Genomic DNA, 27,182 nt, shown 5'->3' with positions numbered 1-27,182 from the left:
TCTGCTCCCGGTTGGGGCATAACGCTTAACCATAAGTCTGAGATAATATTTTAGATGGGCATCCACTATAGCTTTAGCATTACAATTTTTTCAGTCCACACTCGCCCTTCTTATTCCCACCGATTCTAATCTTCCCATTTAGTACTTTATTATGTAACTCTCTCTTCAACTAAAGAGTATGTCCCATTTCAGGTAAAGATTACTTTTATTCATATTTATATTATATTGGTATATATTTGTATATATACCCAGATAGAAACTCAGAGACAGAGAATGGAATGAAGAGCAAAGAAAGGAATTCCACTGAATTCTGTTGAGTTCTATTAAATATCCATAGAACACTGCACTCAACATTTGTAGGGTACATAATCCTTTAAACTGAACAAAGAACATTTAGGTCGACATATTTCTTACCTCCTGATTCTTTTCCTCCTGGGACAGTGGGGATAATAATTACCCATATCATAAAGCATTATTATGAGTCTCAAATTATATATGTAAAGAGTTTGGCCTGGGAAGCAATTGATAAATAAGAAACATTACTGTTATTATTGTTCACTCAGCAAACACAGAGGTATTAAGTGAGGTGGTTGATAGCATGGGTTCTGGAGAAAACTTTTGGGGTTCAAATCATACTTAGTGCCTTGTGATTTTAACAAATTATTAAACCGCTCTAATATTGTGGTAAAAGCATTTGTAATAAGACTCAGAGGGGCTAATCTCTGTAAAGAAGTTGTCACTGGGTATGAATCAAGTGTGCAAAAAAATGGAATCTATCCTCATTATTTTTTATTATTTATTGAGCACTAAGTGCCAGTACCTGGGTTAGGTAAAGAGAATTCCAAAATGTATGACATAGTCATTCCCTCAAAGAACTTACAGTCCTCACTCACTAAACATGAGTAACAAGCTCCACTGTGATTGAGTCTAACCTGACCTAGAAAATTATTATATTAGGTTTTCTCATCCTAATAATTTTCAAACTGGCCCCAAACATGAAGCAAATAACATTATTTTAATTGATCCAATGGACCTTTCTTTCATTTTTATTATAAGCGGTCTCTAAAATGTCTTCTAATAATAGAAGTTAAAGCTTCCAGTTGAAATTTACTCTTTGTTATCTAGATTGCAAATATTTTTTCTCAGTTGTTTCCTTTTTAACTTTGTTTATGTTTCCTTTTGCCCTAACAACATTTTATTTTTTTAATTAATTTTTATTGGAGTACAAGTGCTTTACAATGTTAGTTTCTACTGTAGAGCAAAATGAAACCGCAATGCATATACATATACCCCCTCTTTTTTGGATTTCCTTCCCGTTTAGGTCACCACAGTGCATTAAGTAGAGTTCCCTGTGCTATACAGTATGTTCTCATTAGTTGTCTATTGTATACATAGTATCAATAGTGTATATGTGTCAATCCCAATCTCCCAATTCATCCCACCCACCCTCCCTTTCCCCCTTGGTATCCATACATTTGTTCTCTACATCTGTGTAAAGGTCTATAAAGAAACAAATAAACCAATAAAGAAGACAAACAAGTGGGAAAATAGATTAATGATATGAATATAACTGTCATATTCATATAACTTTACTGATAATTAAATAACAAATCAAAACTGTAATTAGTATTTCTTAAGTATTTCCAAATTTAAAAAACGTCAGTCAAATGTCAAACACAAATAAATACCAACAAATTGTCAAATATAAAAATGGCTATTATAATTAAAAAAAAATAAAGTTTCCAGTTGAGAAATCACGTCAAACTCTCTCACTAGCATAGCTCTCAGTGATTCCTCTGCTGAGTGATAGCCTTGGACTCTCAGTTTCATTTCAGTCTATTTCTTTGCAGATGTCGCCTGCTAGTTTTGATTTTTATCCTTGGGTCTCAGAAGAAAATCTGGAAAGTCTCAGGACATTGGAGGAATAAAGTCAAATCCAAATTGCTAGTGAGAGAGAAAAGTGAAATCAGTGAAGCTAAACTCTGATAAAAAACGAAGAGGATGACACTTCTAACTTTCCAATTGAAGCTGCTTTCTTCTCACCTCTAAAGGATCTCTCCACCAGCTAAAATTGAGGCTGGGTGGGAAGAGATTTATAAGAGGCAGTAAATGTTCTCTAAAATGACCAGCCCAAGACAGGCTGCAGCTGAGCCTGATATGGCAAATGAGTTCATATGAAAGTCTGATTTGGGGCAGCAGGCTGTCCTTTAAGTGCCCACTGCTGCAGCTCTGTGTCGAATTAGGTTCCAGCAGAGGTAGAGTCTAAACTGAGAACCAGGAATGTTTCAACATTATTTCTTTCTTGACACTTTCTTAAAGTACCTTATCTTTTTTTTTTTTTTGTGGTACGCAGGCCTCTCACTGTTGTGACCTCTCCCGTTGCGGAGCACAGGCGCCGGACGTGCAGGCTCAGCGGCCATGGCTTACGGGCCCAGCCACTCCGCAACATGTGCGATCCTCCCAGACCGGGGCACGAACCCGTGTCCCCTGCATCGGCAGGCGGACTCTCAACCACTGTGCCACCAGGGAAGCCCAATACCTTATCTTTGATAAAACCCACTTAATAAAGCTCAGACTTCATTTCTTTCATTATTGCAAACTTTTCTAGTTCTAGGTAAATAGAAGTTGGGGTCTACAAAAAAGGCAACACATTATTGTAATTTGGGAGCTTATGAAATCTTTGTGCAGCCACTTTTTCTGAGACAATCATTGATTCCCCTTTTATAAAAGTGCTATGCCTCATGTTATAAAATCAGACAGACTATCTTCTTGTGGCAGTCCTAGTGAGCCATTGTTGTAAAAGGAAACAGGTCCTGATCATAGGAAAAAAGGCTTTTTGTTGGCCATTATCCCCTGAAGCGATGGGAAGCAAGATAGCAGGCAAGACTGGCATCTTATTAGATCTAAGCCCTCAGCCAGAGCAAGTTAGAAATAATCAACCATAGTGGAAGTGGAAGTGCTTTCTTACAGGATAAGAATAAAAACTGGCATGCCTGTATTCTGCATTTGCTAGTATCTCAAAAAGTTAACAAATGTTTTATCATAAACATTTCAAGTTACAGGGATTGAGACACTGAAGTTAAAAAGATAATGATAGGGCATTACTAAAAGAAGACTTTCATTTCTTTTAACTTTATAAAATTATCAAAATTATCAAATTATCAAGCCCTGGTTAAAGAGGTCATGATTAAAATCATGTGAATAGATTGGTCCAAGATGGCAGAGTAGAAGGACGTGCTCTCACTCCCTCTTGCAAGAGCACTGGAATCACAACTAACTGCTGAACAATCATCAACAGGGAGACACTGGAACTCACCAAAAAAGATACCTCACATCCAAAGACAAATGAGAAGCCACAATGAGATGGTAGGAGGGGCACAATCACAATAAAATCAAATCCCATAACTGCTGGGTGGGTGACTCACAAACTGGAGAACACTTATACCACAGAAGTCTACCCACTGGAGTGAAGGTTCTGAGCCCCACATCAGGCTTCCCAACCTGGGAGTCCAGCAATGGGAGGAGGAATTCCTAGAGAATCAGACTTTAAAGGCTAGTGGGATTTGATTGCAGGACTTTGACAGGACTGGGGGAAACAGAGGCTCCACTCTTGGAGGGCACACACAAAGTAGTGTACGTATCGGGACCCAGGGGAAGGAGTGGTAACCCCATAGGAGACTGAACCAGACCTACCCATTGGTGTTGGAGGGTCTCCTGCAGTGGCGGCGGGTGTGTGTGTGTGTCACTGTGGCTCACCGTGAGGACAAGGACACTGGCAGCAGAAGTTCTGGGAAGTACTCCTTGGCGTGAGCCCTCCCAGAGTCCGCCATTAGCCCCACCAAAGAGCCGGGTAGGCTCCAGTGTTGGGTCGCCTCAGACCAAATAACCACCAGGGAGGGAAGCCAGCCCCACCCATCACCAGACAAGGGGAGTAAAGTTTTATTGAGCTCTGCTCACCAGAGCAACACCCAGCTCTAACCACCACCAGTCACTCCCATCAGGAAACTTGCACAAGCCTCTTAGATAGCCTCATCCACCAGACCACAGACAGCAGAAGGAAGAAGACCTACAATCCTGCAGCCTGTGGAACAAAACCACATTCACAAAAAGATGAAAAGGCGGAAGGCTATGTACCAGATAAAGGAACAAGATAAAACCCCAGAAAAACAACTAAATGAAGTGGAGATAGGCAACCTTCCAGAAAAAGAATTCAGAATAATGATAGTGAAGATGATCCAGGACCTCGGATAAAGAATGGAGGCAAAGATCAAGAAGATGCAAGAAATGTTTAATAAAAACCTAGAAGAATTAAAGAACAAACAAACAGAGATGAACAATACAATAACTGAAATGAAAAATAGACTGGAAGGAATCAATAGCAGAATAACTGAGGCAGAAGAACGGATAAGTGACCTGGAAGACAGAATGGTGGAATTCACTGCTGCGGAACAGAATAAAGAAAAAAGAATGAAAAGAAATGAAGACAGCCTAAGAGACCACTGGGACAACATTAAATGCAACAACATTCGCATTATAGGGTTCCCAGAAGGAGAAGAGAGAAAGGACCTGAGAAAATATTTGAAGACAGCATAGTGGAAAACTTCCCTAACATGGGAAAGGAAATAGACACCCAAGTCCAGGAAGTACAGAGAGTCCCAGGCAGCATAAACCCAAGGAGAAACACACTGAAACACATAGTAATCAAATTGGCAAAAATTAAAGACAAAGAAAAATTATTGAAAGCAGCAGGGGAAAAATGACATATAACATATGAGGGAACTCACATAAGGTTAACAGCTGATTACCCAGCAGAAACTACAAAACAGAAGGGAGTAGCATGACATATTTAAAGTGATGAAAGGTAAGAACCTACAACCAAGATTACTTTACCCAGCAAGGATCTCATTCAGATTCGATGGAGAGATCAAAAGCTTTACAGACAAGCAAAAGCTAAGAGAATTCAGCACCACCAAACCAGCTCTACAACAAATGCTAAAGGAACATCTCTAAGTGGGAAACACAAGAGAAGAAAAGGACCTACAAAAACAAACCCAAAACAATTAAGAAAATAGTAATAGGAACATACATATTGATAATTACCTTAAAAGTGAATGGATTAAATGCTCCAACCAAAAGACACAGGCTCGCTGAATGGATGCAAAAATAAGACCCATATATATGCTGTCTACAAGAGACCCACTTCAGACCTAGGGACACATACAGACTGAAAGTGAAGGGATGGAAAAAGATATTCCATCCAAATGGAAATCAAAATAAAGCTGGAGTAGCAATAGTCATATCAGACAAAATAGACTTTAAAATAAAGAATGTTACAAGAGACAAGGAAGGGCACTACATCACGATCAAGGGATCAAACCAAGAAGAAGACATAATAATTATAAATATATATGCACCCAACATAGGGGCACCTCAATACATAAGGCAACTGCTAACAGCTATAAAAGAGGAAATTGACAGTAACACAATAATAGTGAGGGACTTTAACACCTCACTTACACGAATGGACAGATCATCCAAACAGAAAATTAATAAGGAAACACAAGCTTTAAATGACACAATAGAACAGATAGATTGAATTGATATTTATAAGACATTCCATCCAAAAACAGCAGATTAGACTTTCTTCTCAAGTGTGCATGGAACATTCTCCAAGATAGATCACATCTTGGGTCACAAATCAAACCTCAGTAAATTTAAGAAAATTGAAATCATATCAAGCATCTTTTCTGACCACAATGCTATGAGATTAGAAATCAGTTACAGGGGAAAAAAATGTAAAAAATACAAACACATGGAGTCTAAACACTACATTACTAAATAACCAAGAGGTCACTGAAGAAATCAAAGAGGAAATCAAAAAATACCTAGAGGCAAATGACAATGAAAACACGATGATCCAAAACCTATGGGATTCAGCAAAAGCAGTTTCTCTAAGAGGGAAGTTTATAACAATACAAGCCTACCTCAAGAAACAAGAAAAATCTCAAATAAACTATCAAACCTTACACCTAAAGGAACTAGAGAAAAAATAACAAACAAAACCCAAAGTTAGCAGAAGGAAAGACATAGAGATCAGAGCAGAAATAAATGAAATAGAAACAAAGAATACAATAGCAAAGATCAATACAATTAAAAGCTGGTTCTTTGAGAAGATAAACAAAATTGATAAACCATTAGCCAGACTCATCAAGAAAAGGAGGGAGAGGACTCAAATCAGTAAAATTAGAAATGAAAAAGAAGAAGTTACAACAGATACCACGGAAATACAAAGCAGCCTAAGAGACTACTACAAGCAACTCCATGTCAATAAAATGGACAATCTGGAAGAAATGGACAAATTCTTAGAAAGGTATAACCTTCCAAGACTGAACCAGGAAGAAATAGAAAATATGAACAGACCAAGCACAAGTAATGAAATTGAAACTGTGATTAAAAATCTTCCAACAAACTAAAGTCCAGGACCAGAGGGCTTCACAGGTGAATTCTATCAAACATTTAGAGAAGAGCTAACACCCATCCTTCTCAAACTCTTCCAAAGAATTTCAGAGGAAGGAACACTCCCATACTCATTTTATGAGGCCACCATCACCCTGATACCAAAAGCAGACAAAGATACTACAAAAAAAGAAAATTACAGACCAATATCACTGATGAACACACAAAAATCCTCGACAAAATAATAGCAAATAGAATCCAACAACACATTAAAAGGATCATACACCATGATCAAGTGGGATTTATCCCAGGGATGGAAGGGTTCTTCAATATACACAAATCAATCAATGTGATACACCATATTAACAAACGGAAGAATAAAAACCATATGATCATCTCAACAGATTCAGAAAATCTTTTGACAAAATTCAACACCCATTTATGATAAAAACTCTCCAGAAAGTGGGCATAGAGGGAAACTACCTCAACCTAATAAAGGCCATATACAACAAACCCACAGCAAACATCATTCTCAATGGTGAAAAACTGAAAGCACTTCCTCTAAGATCAGGAATGAGACAAGGATGTCCACTCTCACCACTATTGCTCAACATAGTTTTGGAAGTCCTAGCCACGCAATCAGAGAAGAAAAAGAAATAAAAGGAATACAAATTGGAAAAGAAGAAGTAAAATTGTCACTGTTTGCAGATGACATGATACTATACACAGAGAATCCTAAAGATGTCACCAGAAAACTACAAGAGCTAATCAATGAATTTGGTAAAGTTGCAGGATACAAAATTAATGCACAGAAATCTCTTGCATTCCTATACACTAATGATGAAAAATCTGAAAGAGAAATTAAGGAAAGACTCCCATTTACCATTGCAACAAAAAGAATAAAATACCTAGGCATAAACCTACCTAGGAAGACAAAAGACCTGTATGCAGAAAACTATAAGACACTGATGAAAGAAATTAAAGATGATACTAACAGATGGAGAGATATACCTGTTCTTGGATTGGAAGAATCAATATTGTGAAAATGACTATACTACCCAAAGCAGTCTACATATTCAATGCAATCTCTATCAAATTACCAATGGCATTTTTTACAGAACTAGAACAAGAAGTCTTAAAAGTTGTATGGAGACACAAAAGACTGAATAGCCAAAGCAGTCTTGAGGGAAAAAAACAGAGCTGGAGGAATCAGACTCCATGACTTCAGACTATACTATAAAACTATAGTAATCAAGACCATATGGTACTGGCACAAAAGCAGAAATATAGATCAATGGAACAGGATACAAAGCCCAGAGATAAACCCACACACCTATGGTCAACTAATCTATGACAAAGGAGGCAAGGATATACAATGGAGAGAAGACAGTCTATTCAACAAGTGGTGCTGGGAAAACTGGACAGCTACATGTAAAAGACTGAAATTAGAACACTCCCTAACACCATACACAAAAATAAACTCAAAATGGATTAGAGACCTAAATGTAAGTCCAGACACTATAAGACTCTTAGAGGAAAACATAGGAAGAACACTCTTTGACATAAATCACAGCAAGATCTTTTTTGATCCACCTCCTAGAGTAATGGAAATAAAAACAAAAATAAACAAATGGGACACAATGAAACTTAAAAGTTTTTGCAAAGGAAACTTCAAACAAGATGAAAAGACTCCCTTCAGAATGGGAGAAAATATTTGCAAGCGAATCAACAGACAAGGGATTAATCTCCAAAATATATAAACAGCTCTTGCAGCTCAATATTAAAAAAACAAAAAATCCAATCCAAAAATGGGCAGAAGACCTAAATAGACATTTCTCCAAAGAAGACATACAGATGGCCAAGCACATGAAAAGCTGCTCAACATCACTAATTATTAGAGAAATGCAAATCAAAACCACAATGAGGTATCACCTCACACCAGTTAGAATGGTCATCATCAGAAAATCTACAAACAACAAATGCTGGAGAGGGTGTGGAGAAAAGAGATCCCTCTTGCACTGTTGGTGGGAATGTAAATTGATACAGCCACTATGGAGAACAGTTTGGAGGGTCCTTAAAAAACTATATATAGAATTACCATATGACCCAACAATCCCACTACTCAGCATATATCCAGAGAAAACCATGATTCAAAAAGACACATGCATCCCAATGTTCATTGCAGCACTCTTTACAATAGCCAGGTCATGGAAGCAACCTAAGTGTCCATTGACAAATGAATGCATAAAGAAGATGTGGTACATATACAATGGAATATTACTCAGCCACAAAAAGGACCAAAATTGGGTCATTTGTAGAGACATGGATGGATCTAGAGACTGTCATACAGAGTGAAGTAAATCAGAAAGAGAAAAACAAATATCATATATTAACACATATATGTGGAACCTAGAAAAATGGTACAGATGAACCGATTTGCAGGGCAGGAACTGAGACACAGATGTAGAGAACAAATGTATGGACACCAAGGGGGCAATGCGGCAGGGTGGGGGTGGTGGTGTGATGAATTGAGTGATTGGGATTGACATGTATACACTAATATGTATAAAATGGATAACTAATAAGAACCTGCTGTATAAAAAATAAAATAAAATTCATATATTCAAAAATTCAAATTAATAAATAAATAAAATCATGTGAATAAATATATAGAGCAGAGTTCAGAGAGAAAACAAGCTTTGATTTATAAGATAATGCTTCATAGTGGTAGCTTCATTACCTGAGATAATTAAAAGCAATATGCAAGTTGCTATATGTGCAGATAATAAGGAATCAATCTTTAAACACAAAGAAGTTAAAATCTGATAACATAATTGAGTAAATATATAAACAGAGTGTTGATCAAAATTTCAGAAACTGTGACTTGATTGAAAATAAGTGGTGTTTATCTGAAGTTTCTTAGGACTTCAGCCTGGGAGACACAGATTCAAGAAGCATTTAAATTGTGTTCCTCCTGACTACAAAATAGAAGTTTATAAAATTCAAAACTGTAACACCATAGTTATTTACATGAGTTCTTTGTCAAGAATTATAGTTGGCGCTGGCAAAAAGTAAGGACCTTTGTTAAGCAACAACGGTTGGGGTCTGAAATGCTTGTATAGTTCCAAGGGGGCGCCTTGAGACATAAATTTGCAGCTGGCAGATGTTACCCCAAATACGGCTGCTGGTGTCCTTGTTTGATACAGTTCAGAGAAAATTCAGGTTCTCCGTGGTACAGGGATTTGCCTGAGACTAGATCCTCAATGGCCGCCCGACTTCAGTTTTGTTATGTCTGAACTATGATTACTCCGTTACAATTTCAATTTGTCATCAAGAGTCAGATTCAGATTAGAGATATCAGTCTTGGGTGAAAAACCTGTGAAAGCAGATGCAGGTCAAGGATTAAGAACCAGTGAGTGAGTAGACAGGACGGGCTGTGGGAGCTGCAGGGGTGCCTGCCTGGGAGAGGAAGAAGCCACTGGGGAACCTGAGTCCCAGACTGTGCACAGGAACAGACTTGGGAGAGACCAGGTCCAGGACTGGGTTAGGATGGCGTGTGTTCCACATTACATAAATAAGTTTGACACAACATGCTCCAGATGCAGCCTGCCTATTGTATATGCCTGAGCTCAGACAGCTCAGGGTGTTCAGTCCAAGGATGGAAATGTGAAGGTGAAAAGCTTTGAAAGGAAGTTTTGTAATGAAGTCAGAAGATGTGAGGCACAGAGGGAAAGAACCTCCATTTTCTGGAAATGGGATACAAGATGAGCTGGTAGAAGTGCAGTCTGGTATACCCTTCTTCTGGAAAAGCATTTGGCAATATATAACAAAAGTATATACTCTTACCTTTTGACTGAGCAACCCCATTTCTAGGAATCTATTCAGAAGAAACAGTTGCAACAATATGAAAATAAATACACACAAAGTTAGCAGGGTTATTCATTGCAGCATTATAACTGAAAAAAATTGGAAGCAATCTAAATGCCCACACGTAGGAGAGTGGTTAAATAAACTATGGTATATGCACTTAATGGAGTAGGCACCTGTCAAAAAGAATGAGAAAGCTTTTTATGAAGTGATATAGAGCGATTTCCATATATCTATACCATGCGATCTTTCCTGCTAGAAAATGTGAATAAGAAAATATATCTGCTCATTTATGAAAAGGATAACTAGGAAGTATCAACCAGAAACTAATGAGATTGGGTACTTATTCACAGAGGATGGGTGAGAATAGGGTAGTAAAAATAGAAAGGTAGGATGGCAATGGAGTGGTCAGATGAAGAAGAAGTGACATTTCTCTGAGTACACCTTTTCGGAAAACTCTGACTCTTAGACCCATGTAATGTTTTACATACTCAAAAAATAAACACATACTTAAAATTAACCAAGACTTGGGGGAGGCCTAAATGAAACATAAACAGTAACAAATGAAAGTGACTGCATTATAAATGAATAACTATGCTGAAGAGGAGGAGAAAGGAAAGAACAAATCTAAGAATTTCGGAATACAGTGTTTTGACTATATATATATATATATATATATATATATCAGGCTAAAGACAAAAACCACTGAATCCTAATAATGTACTTTAGTTAGTAAATTTATTTATCACAGAGGCATAGACTAGCAATTTTGAAACTATTGATACTTTATGCATATACTAGGATTGAGCACATAAGCAAATTTATTATGGATAATTAGGGCCGGGGCTCTCATAATCAGAGTAAGGAGTTTAAAGAGAGGGGAAAAGCTTGAATAATTCCTGTTGTGTTGAATTGGAATTAGAAACATGAGCAGGAAATTAAGATTTTATACAGAAATAAATAGATAAATATAGATTTATGTACACTTATACTAGTATTCATACACACATTTCTTAACTTGGCCCACTGAGGGGACCTAGAAGTAATGTACATATCTAGTGTGATATCTTGGCATCTAAGTTCTGTTACCCAAAGAATGGAATCAGGGCTGCTGGGAGAAATGGCCAATTCTAGAGCTGAAGCAGGCAACATAGAAGACAGATCAGGAATACCCTATGGTGCCACAAAGTAAGGAAGTGCTCAGAATATGATGGAAGCATGCCCAAAAGACCCAGGAGCCAGGCTAAAGGAGTTCTCAATGAACAAATCTGGGGCAAATTAAGCAAAAAGTACATAATGTTAGTAAAGTATTAAACCCCATAGACTAAAATAAAATAAATACCTGTGAGTCTATACTGATACAACTAAATAACTGAATGAGTAAAAAAATAAATAAAGGAGAAGGAACAGCTCTTGTTTACAATAGAACCTCAGTTAGTAAATGTTGAAGGAATGGTGCAAGTACAAATCACCTACAGACAAGCACTACAGTAATAATTGTTACAAGCAAGAATCACTATTAGTGGATGCTAAAATTAGCATTGAAAAATGATATTAGGGCTTCCCTGGTGGCGCAGTGGTTGAGAGTCCGCCTGACGATGCGGGGGACGCGGGTTCGTGCCCCAGTCCGGGAGGATCCCGCATGCCGCGGAGTGGCTGGGCCTGTGAGCCGTGGCCGCTGGGCTGGTGAGTCCGGAGCCTGTGCTCCGCAACGGGAGAAGCCACAACAGTGAGAGGCCCGTGTACCGCAAAAAAAAAAAGAAAAAGAAAAATGATATTAAACTTTAAGGAGAATATATTTGCACAGTCTCAAAAATATCTCCCCGAATGGTACTTTTTAATTACAAGGAGGTAACAGTAACTTTACAGTGGAGAAATCTGGCAGACACCACATAAATCAAGTGATCAAAGTTAACATCACAGCACCAGAGTGTGTTCTACGGACATCATGCATCCCTTGATATGATACACTGAGACTGGCAGAACATTGCATCCACAGTATTCTTGCCAAAAGTCCATAACCTCAACCTGATCATGAGGAATCATGAGAAAAACCCAAATGGAGGGATATTTTGCAAAACGACAGGCCAGTACTCTTCTAAAATGACAAGGTCATGAAAGACAAAATAAAAATGAGAACCTGTCAATGATGAGAGAAGACTAAGGAAAGGTAATGACTGAATGCAATGAAGGGTCCTGAATTGGATCCTGGATCAGAAAAGGACATCAGGGGGAAAACAGGTGACATGGGGAAAAGGTGTGTGGATTAGATAATAGTATTGTATCAATGTTAAAATCCTGTTTCAACCATTGTCTATGGTTAAATAAGATATTAATATTAGGGGAAGCTGGGGAAATGGAATATGGAAACTCTGTATCCAATGTATATATGAATTTGTGTAAGGCTAAGCTCCTTCAAAATCAAGTTACTTTTAAAAAGAACCAGTAGACTAGTCTATAGGACAGGCTTAAATAGGCCACAGGACTTTTTAAAACATACAAGGAACAAAGTTCAAGGAGAAAACCAAATTTTAGTCCTAACTGCAAAGTTCTCAATCAGCTAACTGACTAGACATTGCTTTCCATCCCATCTCTTCCCTTGCAGATCAGGTGGCACTCTGGACATGGCCTCAGAGATCCACATGCCAGGCCCAGAGTGCCTTATTGAGAACATTAATGAGCGACTGTCAGTTAATCCAGAAATTGTGAAGATCCTGTCTGCCATTAAGCAGCCCGTTCTGGTGGTGGCTATCGTGGGCCTCTACTGCACAGGCAAATCCTACCTGATGAACAAGCTGGCTGGGAAGAACAAGGGTGAGTGGCACTAGCAAAGCCCAGCTGATTCCCTTCTGTCCACCTACACTCCCAGAATCAAGTTCAGTGATGCGAAAAGAGGACGTTAGAGACCTGGGAGGAATATTGAAAGCTAACTTTCAATACAGTGATGGGCATCTTACATTTACTCTGTGCTGGAAGATAAGAGTCAACTCTTCCTTACCACTTTGCCTTAATTTTCTCTTTAAGTATAAATATGCCTTTCTGGAAGGGGTAAGGTTATAATAAAGAAAATTAATACAGCTAATAATAAACAATAAAACATTTACTAAAATGTATGTGGATTAACATCAAGCTTATACTGATCTTTAAGGTAAAATAAATATTTCAGTTTGTACTGAATGTTCTAATTTCTCTCTTTTTCTGGTTGCAGTTAAGATCAATACTGTTTATGTTTTCATTTGTCTCGTTAAACCTTGATGTTGTTAACTATTATCTCAATTTCAAGATCCATCTGCTATTAAAACTCCACCCTTTCTTAACCCCATGCCCCCTTGCAGGTTTTTCTCTGGGCTCCACGGTGCAATCTCACACGAAGGGCATCTGGATGTGGTGTGTGCCTCATCCCAAGAAGCCAGAACATACTCTAGTTCTGCTTGATACTGAGGGCCTGGGGGATGTGGAGAAGGTAAAAAATAAATCTTTTAAATCCTATTTATGTCAGATCAATAGCCCTCTTTGCATTATTATTTCCCACTCCTTGATTTGTGCTTCAAGTATATCATACTAATGTATTATTTTCATTTATTTTATTTACTTGGCTGTGCTCAAGATTTGATCTCAGATCCAATTTGAAGCAAACCAAAGTGAGCCTTATGGGAGAAAAGTAAACACTGAGTATGAGAATGATGGGCTAATTTAAGAATTGTTGCATACCTTGGCCACACATATAAGCATTGAGAGTGGTCAGGAAGGCCCATTGGTAGGTTTGAAACCCATAAAATAATGGCTAATGACTTTTTAAGTCATTTTTCTTTCATATTGTAGGAAAATGTCTTGGTGAGGCTACTGAAGGGGTCTCTAAATCTGATAGACAGTTTACAAACATATCTGACTTTTCAGAATGAGAACCCAGAAAGGTGGTGGGAATGGTGTTATCCACAGCTGTGCTATTTGTAAGAGAAGCAAAGTATAAGATCTGATGACAACATCTTTGTAATACATTATTACTCTTGCTAAAGGGGCATATTTTAACTATTGTCTAAAAAGTTCCTCACCATGACATGTCATGAGAACAGAAATAGGATCACAGTCTCAGTTCAGGAGATAGGTTTGAATTCTATTACATGATCATAATAGCCACCACTATCAAGTGCTTATTTGCTTTACACTGTCATACGCAGTTATGTACAATGCCTAATTTAAATTTCACTACACCATGAATTTAACGTTTTTATATAAATTCATGTACAGATGGATAAAAATTTGCATAGGGAAATGACTAACCTAAGTTTCCGGAGTTAAATAGAGACATCTGGGATCAGTCTCTGTCCATCTGAATTGAAATCATGTGCTCTAAGTCACTCTATGTGGTTTCTACAATGACTTCTAGGGAGACAACCAGAATGACTGCTGAATTTTTGCCCTGGCCATTCTCCTGAGCAGCACCTTTTTATACAACAGCATGGGAACCATCAACCAGCAGGCCGTGGACCAGCTGCAGAATCCATTTTGTGGTCCAGACAACATGAAATCTAGGAAAGAACAGCTTTATTTTGTCACCAGTTACATTTGTGGGCAACTGCAGAAGAATTGCGGAGTCCCCTCTTTAATGAATCCCATTATGTTCACCATCCCAGTCTACCTCAATCACCGCCAGAAGCCCAGGCCTTTCTGGTCACACATTATCCTTAGACACTTAGCTGCACAAGGCTCTGTACAAGCCCTATCTGACTTAATCCTGTTGGGTCACAATCTCCTCAGGAGCTTCCTGGGTGTAATCTGAAACTGACCTTAGTACCCAGAGGGCAGGGAGAGACCAAAGAAAATGGCAGATCAGACTGGCAGGTGGCAGGTTTAATAAGCAAGGGAATTTACTTAGAAGTCTTGTCTTAGGTGGCTGGAAGACAAATAGATTTCCACACCCACCCACCAAATTTTAAAAGTCTCTATAGAGACCTTACCTGGGCTCAGTCAGTACACAGTCCAGATGGTCTCAGCACCCATTACTATCTCAAGACTGTGTCCTTGTGCAACTTCCAGCATGGGGAAGGCAAGCGGAGTGCACATTCCAAGGACAGGGGAGAGGGTAAGGTGCCTGGGTCCAGCTCAGGGGTCAAAACTGCAGTCATGTTTGATGACCTCTCCCAACAAATCTCCATTGCCAAGCCCTCAGCATCCTCTAGAACTCATGTCTCATTCAGCAAATCTTTAGATCCTTATCATCATCTCTAAATAGTTCCTTCTGACTGAGTTCTATCTATACTCTCTGGACAGTATTTCCCCCACAGACTTCTCAAGTGGTCTTAAGTGGTGATTTTTTTCTCCCACACCTTGCATGTCATAGGTCCCACAAAACTTAGGTAACCTCCTTGTTCTTTATCACAGCTTCCAGAGACTTTCTCATTCTCCCATTAAAAAGAGAAACTCCTCCGAAGCACATGTACTGAGACTACACTATCCTTTGGCGAAGTCATCTACCCACTTCCCTGTAAACAAACTTTCATCTGTTAAATATTCTAGCTCCTAGTTCACTGTATTCTTAGAGACTTTAAAAACCAACAGACAGGACTTCCCTGATGGCGCAGTGGTTGAGAGTCCGCCTGCCGATGCAGGGGACACGGGTTCGTGCCCCGGTCCGGGAAGATCCCACATGCCGCGGAGCAGCTGGGTCCGTGAGCCATGGCCACTGAGCCTGCGCGTCCGGAGCCTGTGCTCCGCAACGGGAGAGGCCACAACAGTGAGAGTCCCACGTACCGCAAAAAAAAAAAAAAACAACCACCCAACAGACATTCGTCTAACACTCTGGCCTCTCAGTTCCCTCACCTCCTCATCTTAATCCTCCACTCTCCTGCATTCTTAGCTCTGGTCATTATCAACAACTCCAACATTTCCATAAACTGAGTTTCAAGCATTGTCCTAAATTAGCTTTTGTCAAGGTTACCTTCATGGTCCTCTATCTAATGGTTGGCTCTCATACTCACTGACCTCTCAGGAGCGTTCGATAAAGTTGATGGCTTTTTCTTTTCTGAACCACTTGGTTCTTTTGGTGTCTAAAACACCACAGTTACCTAATATTCCACTTTCCTTATTGGCTATATCTTTTCTGCTTACTTTGTTGCATCTTCTTTCTCTTATTGGCTTCTAAGTATTATAGCTCTCTGATTCTTGGGTTTCTATTCTTCTTTTCTCAGTCCCTAGGCCATCTCTTCTAGCCTCAAGGAGTTCACTAACACCGTTATGTCAATCACCATAACATTTGTATAAGTAATCATGACCACTGCTCTCAGGCACAAAATTGTGTATCTAGTTACAAGTCTCCATTTAGATGTATAAGAAACAACTGAAACTTAGCGTGTCAAAAAACAGAACTCTTAATTTTTTTGACCAAAAGCACTCCTTCACCATCACAGTTTTGGATCAAAGACTTAGGATTCGGGCTTCCCTGGTGGCGCAGTGGTTGAGAGTCTGCCTGCCAATGCAGGGGACACGGGTTCGTGCCCCGGTCCGGGAGGATCCCACATGCCACGGAGTGGCTGGACCCGTGAGCCACGGCTGCTGAGCCTGCGCGTCCGGAGCCTGTGCTCCGCAACGGGAGAGATCACAACAGTGACAGGCCCGCGTACCGCAAACAAGCAAACAAACAAAAAAACCCCCCAAAACTTAGGATTCATCTTGGATGATTCCTTTCTTTATAACCTGCAAACTATTAGTCACAAGTCCTGTCAGCTCCACTGTCATAGGTATTTTCCCAGGCTGGCTAATTTCCACCACTTCCTCACTGATAACTCCAGTCTAAACTTCCATCTTCTCTCCTCTGGGTTACCTCTTAACTGCCTAATGCTTCTCTCTGCTTATACTCTTGTCTCTTACAGATACAACACCAGCCAGAATGATCTTTTAAAAACAAACATCAGGTCATATCCCCTCTCAGCTCAAAGCTTCTCAATAGCTTCCCATTAAATTTAGATTAAAATTCAAACACTCTCTATGGCCTACAGGGCTGACATAGTCTGGACCCTATCCATTCTAGGACTTCTGCCCTAGCCATGCTGGTCTCCCTGCTATATGTTTGACACACTCAGTGATTTCCTATCTGAGCGTTTGTAGGAGCTATTTCCTCTGCCAGGAATATTCCTCCAATGAGTTAGTGCATGGCTGGCTCCCTCAGTTCATTCAGATCTCTGCTCAATGATCATCTCAGGATGAATTTACCTGAACCACTACATAAACCAGTACAACATGCAGACGTACACAGTTATTCTCTAACCTTTAGCTTGGGTTCATTTTCCTTCAAGACAATTATTAACAAGACTCAGATTTTATTACATTTTTGTTTATTCATTTATCATCTATCTCCCTCACTAGAATGTGTATGGTAGAATTGTCCCACTCATTGCAATGTTATTGGTTCTAAGACAGTGCCTGGTTCATAGCAGTTGCTCAATAAATTGTGGAATGAATGAATAAACCAATTAAGAAAAATTATTTTAGATAAGCTTTGGGAGAAAATACAGCATAAAAGGTGCTACTCCTTTTCTGCAGTTTTCCTATGTTAGCATCTCAGCTATGTGACAGAACTGACAGATTGAATCAGGGCAAAATCCTCACCTGGTAAACGTGAGGCCAAAGACTCAGCTGACTTTGTGAGCTTCTTTCCAGACTTGGTGTGGACTCTGAGAGATTTCTCCCTGGAGCTGGAAGCAAATGGGCAACCCATCACTGCTGATGAGTACCGGAAGCTTTCACTGAAGCTAAAGCAAAGTTACTGGGCCTGATGGTTGGCTAACAAAAAAAAGAGAAAACAATATCACAATGACCATTTCTATGTAGGTGCTAAAAATTATAATTTCATAACTTTGTTATCCTGGCTGTTCTGTTAGAGGAAATGAAACATTCTTTAGGTGAATCAATTGGGTCTAATTTTAAGTTACCTCCTTCTTGGAGAAGAAAAGAAATTTCATTTCTCTATCCCTTTAATTTTTTTGGTCTGATCCATGATTAGTTAATATTTACCTCTTAATATAGGATTTGTGCAAATTACTAAGTTGAAGGGTCATATATTTGAAGCAATCAGCCTGAAATTGTACTACCTCAAATTTTCATTCCTCCAGGTACTGATAAAAAAAACTAAAAGCTTTAATGAATCTTGGTTATGTATCCGAAAGTTCTTCCAGAGAACAAGTGCTTCATCTTTGACCACCCTTCTCAGAGGAAGTACCTCACCCGCCAGGAGCAGCTACAGGAGGAAGATCTGAACCCTGAATTCAGAGAACAATTTGAAGACTTCTGCTTCTACATCCTCAGCCATTCCAAGGCCAAGACTCTCTCAGGGGGCATCACAGTCAATGGGCCTCATGAGTCCCTCTCACTGCCCATACTTGGACTTTCCTATTGCCCATTGTAGACAATAGAAGTGGGAACCATGAGGGTTACTTCTGACAAATACAGAGTCTAATGATGCCAAGGAAAACAGAACACAAGTGTCACTTTGTGAATTTTATATGGGAACTAAAAGTATTTCTGGTGTTATCTAACATTCACATGAGCAAGGTAAATAAAGGAAACAAACTAGAATCTAATCCTGGTGTAGTAACCTTCTCCACCAACTTCTCTCCTTATTTATGAAATTTCCTTCCAGGAAAGTTGTATGATTGACAAAGTCAGGAAAAGGCAAATACTCCATGTTTGCAAAGCTTTGCCACTAACCTTAACACAATTCTCTTGTTTATCAATGCAAAAAATATATGAATTGATTAGGAGTGCCTGCAGTGCACCAACCACTGGGCGTAATGGTGGATTAAAATATTTTAGCTCTATCTTCATTCTAGCACGGTGGGATCAAAAGGTACTAAAACAATTTATTTAACTCTAATGATAAACAATGATAAGCACAATAAATTAAAATGATAGCTGCTTTGGATTCGAAGACAGAGAATATTTGTCTCTGAAAGTGACATGTAAAATGAGAACTTGAAAATGAGTAGGAGTTAATTAGAAGAACAGTTCGAATAGCTCTGCAGACAGAGATAATACCACGTGAGAAGTTCGAAGACAGTAAAGATCTCTGCGACTTCAAGAATGTAAAAGAAAGTGCGACTTGAACAAGAGTAGAGTGAATAAGAGTGGCGTCATGGTTGGAGAAGTATTCAGGGAACCATACCTAAAAGGACTGGTTATGTTTATACTTAAAAAAATCCTTCTGAGTATTCTGTAGATACCATGTTGGAGGGATGTACATGAAGCAATGAGAAGATGAATGATACTGCAATATTTTAATAATAAATAGGGATTATGCTAGGCTAAGATAGTGGCAATTGAGATTGTCAACATGGACAGAATCCACACATATTTTGAATGTCAAATCCATAAACCTTGATGATGGAGGGCATATGGGCGTGGTGTGTAGAAGGAATGATAAGGAAGTGTCAAGTCCGACTCCAGCGTTCTGAGCTTAAGCAACTGCTTGAACAGATGTCATTTACTAAAAGAAATACTTGGAGGAAGAATAGTTTTCCAGAGTTGGTGAAGTTGTTTAGATTTGGATCATTTAGTATTGATTTTTCTCTGATGTATACAAGAAGGAGTATCATCCAGATATTTCAATATACAAATCGAAAGCTTAAAAATCAACTCAAAGCAGGAAGTTAAAATATAGATGGCACTACTTAAAACTATAGAAAGAGAAGGCCCAGGATTGAGTGCCCCAAAATTGCTAGTTGTCTTTTTTTAATTGAAGAACAGTTGATTTACAATGTTTCAGGTGTACAGCAGTGATTCAGTTATATATATATATATATATATATATATATATACTTTTTCAGATTCTTTTCCATTATAAGTTATTATAAGACACTGAATACAGTTCCCTGTGCTGTACAGTAGGTCCTTGTTTTTTTATCAACTTTAAATGTAGTACTGTGTATCTGTTTATCCCAAATTCCTAATTTATTCCTCCTCTCCCTTCCCCTTTGGTAACCATAAGTTTGTTTTCTCTGTCTGTGAGTCTATTTCTGTTTTGTAAATAAGTTCATTTGTATCATTTTTTAAGATTCATCATATAAGTGATATCATATGATATTTGTCCTTCTCTGTCTGACTTACCTCACTTAATATGATAACCTCTCGGTCCATCCATGTTGCTGCAAATGGCATTATTTCATTTGCATTGCTGAGTAATACTTCATTGTATATATGTACCGTATCTGCTTTATCCATTCATCTGTTAATGGACATTTAGGTTGCTTCCATGTCTTAGCTATTGTAAATAGTGCTACTATGAATATTGGGGTGCATGTATCTTTTTGAATTCCAGTTTTCTCTGGATATACACCCAGAAGTAGTATTGCAGGATCATAAAATAACTCTATTTTTAGTTTTTTAAGGAACCTCCATACTGTTCTCCATAGTGGCTGCACCAATTTACATTCCCACCAACAGTGTAGGAGGATCCCCTTTTCTCCACACCATCTCCAACATTTATTATTTGTAGACTTTTTGATGATGGCCGTTCTGATCAGTGTGAGGTGATACATTATTGTAGCCAAAAACTGGTAGTTGTAGGGTGATCAACAACTCCAGTTTGCCCGAGGCTGGCATTTCCTGGTATATGAGATTTTCAGTGCTAAAACCATAAATCCCTAGCAAATGTGGATGAACTGATCACACTGCATGGAGCTTGGATGAGAGACTATCTAGAAAGGTCCTCTTATTTAGGCCAGACCCAGGACTAGTGGCCGGTACCACGTGTACCCCTACACTCACACACACAAATGCTTGTGTATGCTAAATTGTCTCCCTGACTTTTTTATATATTAGAAGGGAGATACAGTACAGCATATAAAAGGGAGATACAGTAAGGCTAAGAAAAGATCAAGACTTACTATCTTGTCCCCAAAATATCCTTACTCTAACCCATTCATTCCAACATCTTCCATTTGGGTGAGGGAAGGAGGAGGAAAGGGAAGCTTTAAACTCCTCTGAAACTAGAGGTTAACAAAATATTCCATCACTATTCTTCTCAAAAAATCCTTAAAACTATTGTTTGTGACACTTGAAAAACATAAAAAAAAATACTCTAGACGTTGATACAAAATAATAAAATTTATATGATCAGGACTAAACGGAATACAGTTGTTCCTCTCTCTCTCACCAACTAATAGTCACTATTTTTTAAAATTCTCTTTTGTAGGTCTAGAGAGCCTGGTGCTGACCTACATCAATGCCATCAGTAGTGGGGATCTGCCCTGCATGGAGAATGCAGTCTTGGCCTTGGCCCAGATTAAGAACTCGGCCGCAGTGCAAAAGGCCATTGCCCACTATGACCCATGGATGGGCCAGAAGGTGCAGCTGCCCATGGAAACCCTCCAGGAGCTGCTGGACCTGCACAGGGCCAGTGAGAAAGAGGTCACTGAAGTCTTGAAGAACTCTTTCAAGGATGTGGACTGAGTGTTCCAGAAAAAATTAGGGGTATATTTGCTATTCTAGTTAATGAGAGGCAGAAAAATCTGGGCCTTTCTTGATATGAGTAGTCCTCCCAAAGACAGCAGACCTCCGTTATGTGTACTCATTTGCAATCTTTACTGAAAGAATAGACTTCCTTTAGACTTAGTCCTAGAGACTATGGTACCATGACCAACTATGGTTATTACAGATATCCTCTTCTGTTAATTTCCACCCTATGGATGCCATATTTTAAGCAAAAAGTAAACTGTAAAATTATATTTACATAAGATTATTTTAATTTATTTTTTCATTTAAAGTTAGTAAAGACACAGTGTTTTCATGTTCCCTGCTAATTATCCAGGAGGATTCACTTCTTTGTGAAAACCCTAAAAACGTATTGTGTTTAATGTAAAGCAACAGTAAAATATTCAGAAAGACAGGGAAGAGAAATCAATTATAAGAATGCTATTTGAGGACTCAAGTCTTAGTCCTTTCAAATTAAGGAAGGATTGTTGTATGACAAATAATCACTTGACAGATGACAATCCCTTCTCCGGCTTGAAGGGCAGGAGTTTTCAAATTACACCTTCCTGCTTTCAGGGGTTCTGATGAAACTAAATAGTGAAGGTCAGCAGACAATGGACATCTTTCTAGACTAAAGAAACACTTGATATACAAGTTCTCTTCAATAATTTGATGTAGGTAAAAATGCTGTTTGTTAGGCTTTCTCCATACCGAAAATACCTGCAGTACAATCTCCATTACCTTCGTTTGTCTTGTATTGAGAAAATATGCAAAAGTATTATCATTTTAAAGAATGTACCACTAATCATTGACCCTTTTGAGCACTCATGAAAAAGTCACTGGTTTAATACTTTGCACCACTGCATATAATCCTGACGTGGAATCTATGACATAGATAAAATTTCGTGTGTTTTACAAAAAGGAAACCTCATTTCATGAAAGTTGAATGTCACTAAGTCACGAAGTGGTGGAACCAGGAACTCCCTGCAAGCCTGTCTTACTGAACATTTGTGTGGTAAACTATTCCTAAATTAGGGACTTGAAAAGAGAAGTTTCTATATGGAACAGCGTCTATGCTTTGAGAATCATTCTCTGAAGCTAAAAAAGCATGGGGAAAAAGCTTCAGATAATCACAAAGAGAAGTAGATGTATTTTTTTAAACCAGCGCTCTATTTAGGGGTATTCTAGAATCTCCCAGCATGGTGAGAGGTGTGTAATGTTTATATGCCACATTCTCTGCAGAAGCAGCATTTCCAGTAATCTGTGTGTGGTTAACAACCTCATAATGGCTTACTGTACCTTCTGTACTATTTTTTCACTTCACAGGAAGGGTTAGAAGCAAAGTGAGATGACTTTTGTAAGCAGAACATGAAAGCATCCTCAGTTTATTGCATGGCTTTAATTCAGGATATTTTTGGCCCTGTATACGAAGATGTGAAGCAAGGAATATTTTCTAAACCAGGAGGTTATCATCTCTATTTGGAAGAAGCAGGAGCTAAAGAATAAGTACTACCAGTCCCCCAGAAAGGGGATACAGGTAAACTACCTACTGAGTACCATTTCTGGGGACTTGCTGAGGTGACACTTTCAAACTACAGTGGAATCAACCAAAATGTGATTGGTAAACAGTGCCTGTGCTTTTCATTGATCCATTCACTGATTTATCCAATAGGAGAGACTACCATGGGATGAATAACAGATTCCTTCTTGGAAGCACAGATGGAGCCCCCCAAAATGTTTGTAGAATTTCTTCAATAACTTAGTCATTCAATCATCCAACAATTATCTACTTAGTCCTAACTATATGCTAGACCTTGTCAAATTTCTGTGGTTAGTGTAATTAAAAGAAAACAAGTTCTTTCAAAGTATCAGCAATCAACAAATTATAGCTTACAGAAAAAACTAATAATAATAAGCGTTAACACATATAGACCTTATTTTGTTTCAGGAAACAAATGGGCTTAACTCATTCAATCCTCACAACACCCCTATGAAGTACATGTTATTAATGTCCTCATTTTATAAATAAGAAAATTGAGGCACAGGGAAGTAAAATAACTCACCTAAGATGTACAGGTAATAAGTGGTACAGCTGGAATAGAAATCCTTGTAGCAGACTCTCTGCTCTTAACTATACTTCTGTGCTGGTATACTCAGGTTATATCAGTTAGAATTAGGTTTGGGTACATATTATTTAAAAATAAAATAAAACAAGAGTGGCTTAAAAAGGAGAAAATTTTCTGTCTTTTATATAAGAAGTATGGCAGAGGGAGTCCATGCTGCTATGACAACTCCACAATCACCCTGTTCCCAGGCCACTTCTTTGCTCTGCTCCAGCACCTTAGCACCCAGCCTACATCTTCAAGGTCAACTTATGGTCTAGGATGGCTACTGGAATTTCACCCACTACTTGCATATTACAGATGGAAAGAAAAGGGAAAAACAGAAGAGTTAAAAGTCTCTGGGTCAACTCTCTTTAAGGCGATCTGCAAAAAGTACTATATAACATTCCACATAAGTGGTATTAGCTATATTTTAATCATAGGTCACCTCAGCTACCGGGAGGTTGACTAGAAAGTGCAACATTTTATCAAGGCCCACAATGTGCCCTGGTGGAAAAAATTAAGCGTCCTGTTACTAAGGCAAAGGAGAGAGTAATACTACAGTGACTTGAGAAATCACTATCACAGTGAAAAAAGTGCCCTGAAGAAACACAAAGTAGACTACAGGCATGGGAGAGGAAGGATATGTGGTACTATTTTATATGTAGGTTTTTAGAGAAGGCCTCTATCGTGGGGTACTGTTTCAGCAGAATCTTCAAAGGAGTCAGGGAGTGAGCCAAGTGGGCATCTAGAGGATGACAATTTCAAACGACAGAAACATCCAGAAGGATAAATTGGTTGATGTTCTAGGAATGGCAGGAAAAGCATTAAGAAGGCAGTGAGCAAAGGAAGAGGTGGCAGGAGGTGAGGTCAGAGAGATGCTCAGGGGCCAGAGGCTAAACAAAGTAGTATCCTGGAGGCCACTGAGAGAAGTTTCAATTTTACTTGGAAGGAGTTGGAAAATCAGCAGAGGATTTGGTGCATCAAATTGAAGTGATCTTTCTTAAAGTAATATAACACAACACTAGCTGCCTTGAGGAAAACAGGCTATAGGGGAACAAGAGTGGAAGGAAGCAGGGAGACCAGTTATGAAGCTAATGCCGTGGTCCAGGCAAGAAGTGATGATGTCTTGGACCAGGGTGTTTGGGAGGAGCGGGTGACAATTGACGGGCCCTGGTTAGTTTTATTTTGAAGTCAGAGCAAACATCATTAACTGATAATGGTACCTGGGATTTGTGAGGGGGAAAAAAAAAGACATAAAGGATAACCATAAGGTTTTTAACTCATGCAATTAGAAGACAAGATTTACTAATTAAATTACTAAAATTGGGGTGACTGAGAATGAAGCAAGTTTGAAGGTGGATCCGGAGTTGGGTTTTAAGAAAGCTTAGTTTGAAAAGGTATTTAAATTTTAAAATGGGTGGTAAAATGAAGTTGAATTAAGAGATGTGCTGCTAGGTTTTACTTTAACCCATAGTCTCTATTTCCTAATTCTAACTTCTTCTGCATCAATAAGCAGAAGAGACACTAAAGAAATATTTGGATTCCAAGGAAGATGTGGCTGATGCACTTCAACATACTGATCAGTCACTTACGGAAAAAGAAAAAGAGATTGAAGGTGAGAATAACTGAAAACCCTCTACATAGTTGGAAAGCGCTAGAAATGTTAATGTTAGCCACATTAGTCCACCTGGAATATTACTATAGAGCAAAAAATAGCAAGTATAGTTCATAGTTTTAGGGGATTCTTTTCTTAACTAATATTTATGTCAATCTGTCCTCTGATTCTTCAGTGCAAAAATAACCACAAGAAGTTTTCTTCATGAAATAAGCAAACAAACAAGCAAAAAGGTGAAAATAAAGCTCTAACAATAAATTAAGATCCTCATATTTCTCTGCTTATTTTTCTTCTTACGTGGAATGTATAAAGTCTAAATCTGCAGAAGCTGCAAACAAAATGTTGGAGGAAATGCAAAAGAAGAATGACCAGGTGATGCAAGAGAGAGAAAACGGTTATCAGGAACATGTGAAAGAACTGACTGAGAAGATGGAAAAGGAGAGGGCCCAGTTAATGGCAGAGCAGGAGAGGGTTCTAGCCCTAAACTTCAGGTATTCAATTGTGTCATCTCCATTCTTTCTACCATTGTGCTGAATAAAAAGCACTGCTTAGAATTTAGAGCATTAGGTCAGTTGAAGGACTTTTCTAGCCCGAACACTAGTAGACATTTCATTCTCTTATTGCTTCTACCCCTGACCATCTCTGGTTACTAAAGGCTATCTACTTGCAGGATAAAATCTCATAGAATTAAATCACTAATAAACCATAGCTATTCATTGCCAGGCACTGAACAGTGGCTTTACAGATATTCTGTGAGCAAATCCGTACGTTATGTTACGGGTACCATTATATTGTCATTTTTCAAAAGAGGAAATTGTCATTTCAGAGATATAACTTTATGTCTGGAAGCATCCTAATGAGTAGGAAGACTTCATGACCATCTACACAATTAACCACATAATTAAATACCTAGGCTGCCAGTACCTTCCTGTTCTCCAGGCCTTACTCCAAGTCTATGCTGAGTCAGGATGTCTACGCAGTAATACAGTATCAACCAGTGCAGGCTTGATCTTCTCAGCTTATTTCTGTTACCTCTGCCACCAAATTTTGGAGACTTGTACTAAATTCCATGATCAAAAATCTGCTGTGGGGCTTCCCTGGTGGCGCAGTGGTTGAGAGTCCACCTGCCGATGCAGGGGACATGGGTTCGTGCCCCGGTCCGGGAAGATCCCACATGCCGCAGAGCGGCTGGGCCCGTGAGCCATGGCCACTGAGCCTGCGCGTCCGGAGCCTGTGCTCCGCAACGGGAGAGGCCACAGTGGTGAGAAGCCCGCGTACTGCAAAAAAAAAAAAAAAAAAATCAGTTGCATTTCCATGCACTAACAATAAATTACCTGAAAATGAAATTAAAAAAACAATCCCACTTATAATAGCATCAAAAAGAATACAGTTAACCAAAGAGGTGAAAGACTTGAATACTGGAACCTACAAAATATTGATAAAAGAAAGTAAAAAAGACACAAATGCAAAAACATCCTATGTTCAAGATTGGAAAAATTAATATTGTTAAAATATTCTTACAAAACAAACTGATCTACAGATTCAATGTCATCTCTATCAAAATTCTGATAGTATTTTTTACAAAAATAGAAAAAGCAATTCTACAATTCATATACAACCACAAAAGACCTCAAATAGCCGCAGCAATCCTAAGAAAGAAGAACGAAGCTGGATGC

At 38.7% G+C, this 27,182-nt stretch overlaps 1 protein-coding gene and 1 long non-coding RNA gene across 2 annotated transcripts in view; one reads left to right on the top strand and one right to left on the bottom strand.

Annotated features, from left to right (window-relative positions):
- Positions 1 to 1,548: 1,548 nt before the first annotated feature.
- Positions 1,549 to 26,771, bottom strand: LOC137218955 (uncharacterized). Its single transcript, XR_010940938.1, has 3 exons — positions 26,431 to 26,771; positions 17,929 to 18,102; positions 1,549 to 1,944 (listed from the first exon to the last, which is right to left on the bottom strand). It is a non-coding gene; the product is annotated as an uncharacterized lncRNA (long non-coding RNA).
- The window catches only part of LOC137218952 (guanylate-binding protein 7-like), a 34,032-nt gene continuing 19,797 nt past the window's right edge, over positions 12,948 to 27,182 (top strand). Inside the window, 5 exon segments of the mRNA XM_067726812.1 lie at positions 12,948 to 13,137; positions 13,659 to 13,786; positions 14,711 to 14,820; positions 17,885 to 18,150; positions 18,495 to 18,669. Coding sequence (XP_067582913.1) covers positions 12,948 to 13,137; positions 13,659 to 13,786; positions 14,711 to 14,820; positions 17,885 to 18,150; positions 18,495 to 18,669 — 869 coding nt within the window.

This window comes from Pseudorca crassidens, chromosome 2, assembly GCF_039906515.1.
Source record: "Pseudorca crassidens isolate mPseCra1 chromosome 2, mPseCra1.hap1, whole genome shotgun sequence".
NCBI classification, from domain to species: domain Eukaryota; kingdom Metazoa; phylum Chordata; class Mammalia; order Artiodactyla; family Delphinidae; genus Pseudorca; species Pseudorca crassidens.
This window is presented reverse-complemented; position numbering and strand designations above follow the sequence as displayed.